Raw genomic sequence first — 4,314 nt, forward strand, 5'->3', positions numbered from 1 at the left:
ATGAAATATTAGGTTTGGTAACTATCAAATAATTAAATATACCAACCAATCGTTTGTATCGTTTTGGATAATTCATTGGCCTCGCATCCTCTAGAAGAAGTTTCCCCGTTAGAAGCATTGGCTATAACCTCGTTTGCAACTCTGTAATCCACACTTAAAAAGCATATAAAGAGCATACGAGATACTTCTATGCACTTGTTTACATGAGCATTAATAGAAATAAATGGCATGCAAGTAAAAGCATATACGCAACCAGTAATCTGGAGTCGTATGTAACAAACACCCTAAAAAACGCTAGAATGTAGACCTTACAATGATTAAAATTTCTTGGCTCAAAGAAAAACTTTCGTAAGCCCGGACTATTATAATCAAAACTTAAAGGTTCCAATACATAGCAATACTTATACTGTAAGTCAGACATTAGCCGTTTAAGCATTTGGATATACTGGTACATTATAAAAATGTTCATCCAAATGGTTAAACCTTATAACATCAAACACATGCACCTTTATATATAGACAGCCAAAATCCAAAGGATTAAACTTCAAAATTTCCAACATCACACAAAACAAAAGCATTAACTTGCAACATTTTTTAGCAGACCAAACTTAATATACTCTGTAACTTATACCAACTTCTTTATGACACACTAAAGTTGCATCAGAGGCAAAGCCATTACAAGACCAACAAATGAAACTAGCAACAGCACCATCCACATCGGAAATGACTGTTTTTTGGCTTCTTTCACATCTTCTTTCGGTGCTTCTACTCCTTTTACCTCATCCTTTTTGTCCAACAACTCCTGCGAATTTTCTTCCTGCTTTGCAACAACGGGTTGTTCTTCTAAAACAGGCTGCTCAGATAGTCGTTGCTCTTCATATTTCTCCACATACTCTGGAAATAATTTCCTGAATGTTGGGCTGTAATCAAAGGCACGAAGATTGATTGTGTGAGTTATAATGGTGCAAGTTTAATACTTTATGAATTATGAAAGAGAGAACTGCACAAAATATACTTTTTCCCAATTTTAGCAACAAATTTTATATTAGATGCAATAAAGAAACTAACTCGCACTTAATTACCAATTTTAGCGAACAAGTTATATTTTATTATTAACTGAGGCAACAAATGCGTGTTTGACCGACAGGTCAATTTTTAACATAACTAGCTGACATGGAATCGTATTTGTCATTTGAATATTTTACATATCAAAACTGCCTGAAATGGCATCTGACATCCTATTTGTCATTTGAGTGCATATGCTGCACGGCATCTAATTTAACATTTAATAACTACTTTTAAATTTAAAAAAAAAAAAAAAACTATTCATGTTTTATACTCAAATAAAAATAATTTTCAACTTTTCTCATAAAAGCATTTCTGCATGTCTTCTGATGTGGTAGCAGACACGGCATTAACCGGTGCCACATCAACAATTTACAAATTTAAATTAATTGAAAGGGGGTTGGTTCTAAAATAAAATCAATAAAAAGTGGAACTTAATTTTATTGACGATTAATTAAAAGTTAGTTGCTAAAATTAGGAAAAGAGTAAAATTCGTAATGCTAGATGAAATAATGAACTCACTTTTTGCAGTTGAAAGCCAGAGATGCCTTTGCAAGGCGCTGCTTCTCTGCAACTGTAGTGTTTACACTACCAGTAGTAGGGCTGTTGTCCATCTGCATATGATGATAACAATTAAAAATCACTGCGCAACAATATGTAAGTATTTGCATCTGAAAATGTATGGTGTGTTTGAAAGTGGCAGAAAAATGGTATAAAACGTGAGTGAATTTATTGAAAACTTGGCATATAAAGTGAAACTCTTTATAATTGATAATGAAACTCACCATAAAGGAGAGAAGCCCCGTAAGGATGCTGCATGAGAAACGAACAAAGAATAAAAATAGTAATAATAATGGAAAATACAAAAATTAACATAATAAGATACGTGATTTCTTCAGTTAAATCAGCACTACCTTGAGACCGACCACATTGGATTCCAGCTTTCTGGATGGACTGGAAAAAAAATTAAAGAGAACGTTACTCATCCTTCTTTAAATGTTGTAACTTTAGTCTTTAAAAATGAACTTACAATCACTCATTGACAGGCATATTTTCTTTTGCGTCATAAACCGCCCATTTGGAGTGGTCATGCTACAAAAACACAATTTACTAGATCAGAAGATCGGAAACCACATACTAATCATGAATTCTGATTTACATACCTGATTCCTGGAGGTTTAAATGGATACTCCGAAGGAAACTTGATTTTTCCATAGTAATATCCTCCTAAATGACCAAAATTTTACAGATCATCATAAGCTTAAGCTATATATATATAGAGAGAATGAGAAACGTTTTTTATTTGTGAGACCAACCTGCAAAAGGCGTTCCTTGGCTCCCCTCCAATACGTAATCTGAAATAACCAAAGTATGACGCATACGTAAAAAATAATATGCTAAAAATAAAGTAACGAAAGGCCCACTTACGCCACTCGAGAATGTCATTTGGGGAAGGGCGGGCAACAACATGTGAAACAGGTTCCTGTAATTGAAAATGGGGAGATAATAAACATAATATCGTTTATAATAACAGCAGAAGACAAATAGATACGAAGTATTAAGCACTTTGGAGAAAACAAAGGGACTGCGCATGTAAATATAACTGATAAAAAAGATATACGAAGACATACTTTACAAAGTGCTCTGTATTCCTTTTGAAGACGTTTGACACAAGCTTTCTCAGCCATCTGATAGATATAAACGATGCGCTTGTTATTCTTTACTTGAGCTTTCACCTCGAGAGTATCGTAACTGCCTGCTAACCATTAAAAACTTGGAATGAATATAATCACAAAATTATAAGATGCGGTCACCTATATGAAAAAACCCAACGGTCGATAACATGTAGGTCGTTACGTTTAACTAAAAAGCGCTCCAAAACAACTGGTGATATTTTATTTATCAATCTAACATATTCAACACAACTTTTGTAGATCATAACTAGTGAATTGTCATACACATAGAATAATAATACAAGCAGATGATGTATCTTAAAGAAAACCCTAATTTGGGAGCCGTCCATCACAGGTAAAATTCAATATCCAATAATATAATAATAATTATCATAAGCATGGGGTAAAAGCTTGTTAGATTTATTTAAAAACGAAAGCAATTATTATTGGAATTGAAGCCGTCGAATGGATCGGTGAGTAGAGAAAGAAACCCTAAATAATCAATTATAATTAAATAACTCACTCACTCGGTGAATAGATCACCGGAAAAGGAGAAGCCCTAATATAAGAGGAAGATCTATCTATGTATCAATTGTGTGTGAGTTGAAATGAAAAGGATTGGATTAAATTAATTAGAATTAGGGATGATTTAGACTTACGAAGAATTGAACCTCAAATCAAATGATGAGAAGAGAAGAAAGCAGCCAGTCGGGCATTCCGATCCAACCCAGCCTTTCTTTGATTGTGTTGTGGTGTGGCCTTGTGGGTTCTACTCGACTCGACACACAGAGATGTCAGATGTCAAATGTCAAATGTCAATTATGATATGTATATACGTATGTATGTATAACTATTACCCCCTTCCTACGTCTTTATAACTAATAATTTTCCTTTTCTTTTTCCTTTTAAATAAATAAACGTTTTAATTTCGTACATGTGTTTTCATCTCTAAAACGGTTTTCCTTGGCAAACCCATGCCTTTCTTATTAGCGTTTCGTCTGTAATTCCTTCCTTTGTTCCCTTGCTATAGAGTTTGACTCTTGACCATCACGTCTTTCCCCCTCGTGTTGTTCCTTTAGCACGCTCTTCTTTGACGTGAAAGACCCTCCCATCATCATAATTTTAAACGTTTTTGAAACAGTATATTTAGCAAATTAAATATGCGGTTTTACACTTATTTCTAATTAAACATTTTACAGAAAAGTAAAAATACATCATACTAGTTGCAATTTTGAACTTGAATTGAATATAAAATTCAAGTTAAAACATAACACTCTCGGCTTAATTTAAACTTGTGATTTACATCTTATATGTTTTCATTTGTTTTTCGTTCGCCCAACTTGTTTATGTGGCATGGCACGCTCACATTCCTATTTTTTTAACTTGAGAACAACGGAAACAAACCATTAGACAAGATAAAGATAAATTACACCACCTTTTTTAGTGGCTATTTGAATCATTGATGGATCACTAACTCACCCGATCATTTTCATTCCACTCTCCGTAGGAAAGTCACTATTTGTGAAAAAAAAAACCCTAACTCAACCTGAAAACCTCTATTTTCTTGTCACTATTT

At 33.6% G+C, this 4,314-nt stretch overlaps 1 protein-coding gene across 2 annotated transcripts; it reads right to left on the reverse strand.

Moving 5' to 3' along the window:
• Positions 1-494: 494 nt before the first annotated feature.
• On the reverse strand, positions 495-3,523 carry LOC143588012 (putative ubiquitin-conjugating enzyme E2 33). Of its 2 annotated transcripts, none has more exons than XM_077069134.1 (10): positions 3,398-3,517; positions 2,697-2,821; positions 2,494-2,548; positions 2,382-2,420; positions 2,229-2,292; positions 2,096-2,157; positions 1,980-2,019; positions 1,851-1,878; positions 1,588-1,679; positions 495-920 (listed from the first exon to the last, which is right to left on the reverse strand). In XM_077069134.1, exons 2-10 carry the CDS (start codon positions 2,751-2,753, stop codon positions 650-652), a joined length of 708 nt encoding a protein of 235 aa, XP_076925249.1. In that variant the 5' UTR covers positions 2,754-2,821; positions 3,398-3,517; the 3' UTR covers positions 495-649. The 2 variants fall into 2 exon arrangements, with proteins under 2 accessions (XP_076925249.1, XP_076925247.1); XM_077069132.1 differs by having other exon boundaries at positions 496-920; positions 2,697-2,824; positions 3,398-3,523.
• Between the last annotated feature and the right edge of the window lie 791 nt (positions 3,524-4,314).

Source organism: Bidens hawaiensis, unplaced genomic scaffold (assembly GCF_021521415.1).
Source record: "Bidens hawaiensis isolate Kalapana, Puna unplaced genomic scaffold, B.hawaiensis_p1.1 tig00035949_1, whole genome shotgun sequence".
NCBI classification, from domain to species: Eukaryota; Viridiplantae; Streptophyta; class Magnoliopsida; order Asterales; family Asteraceae; genus Bidens; species Bidens hawaiensis.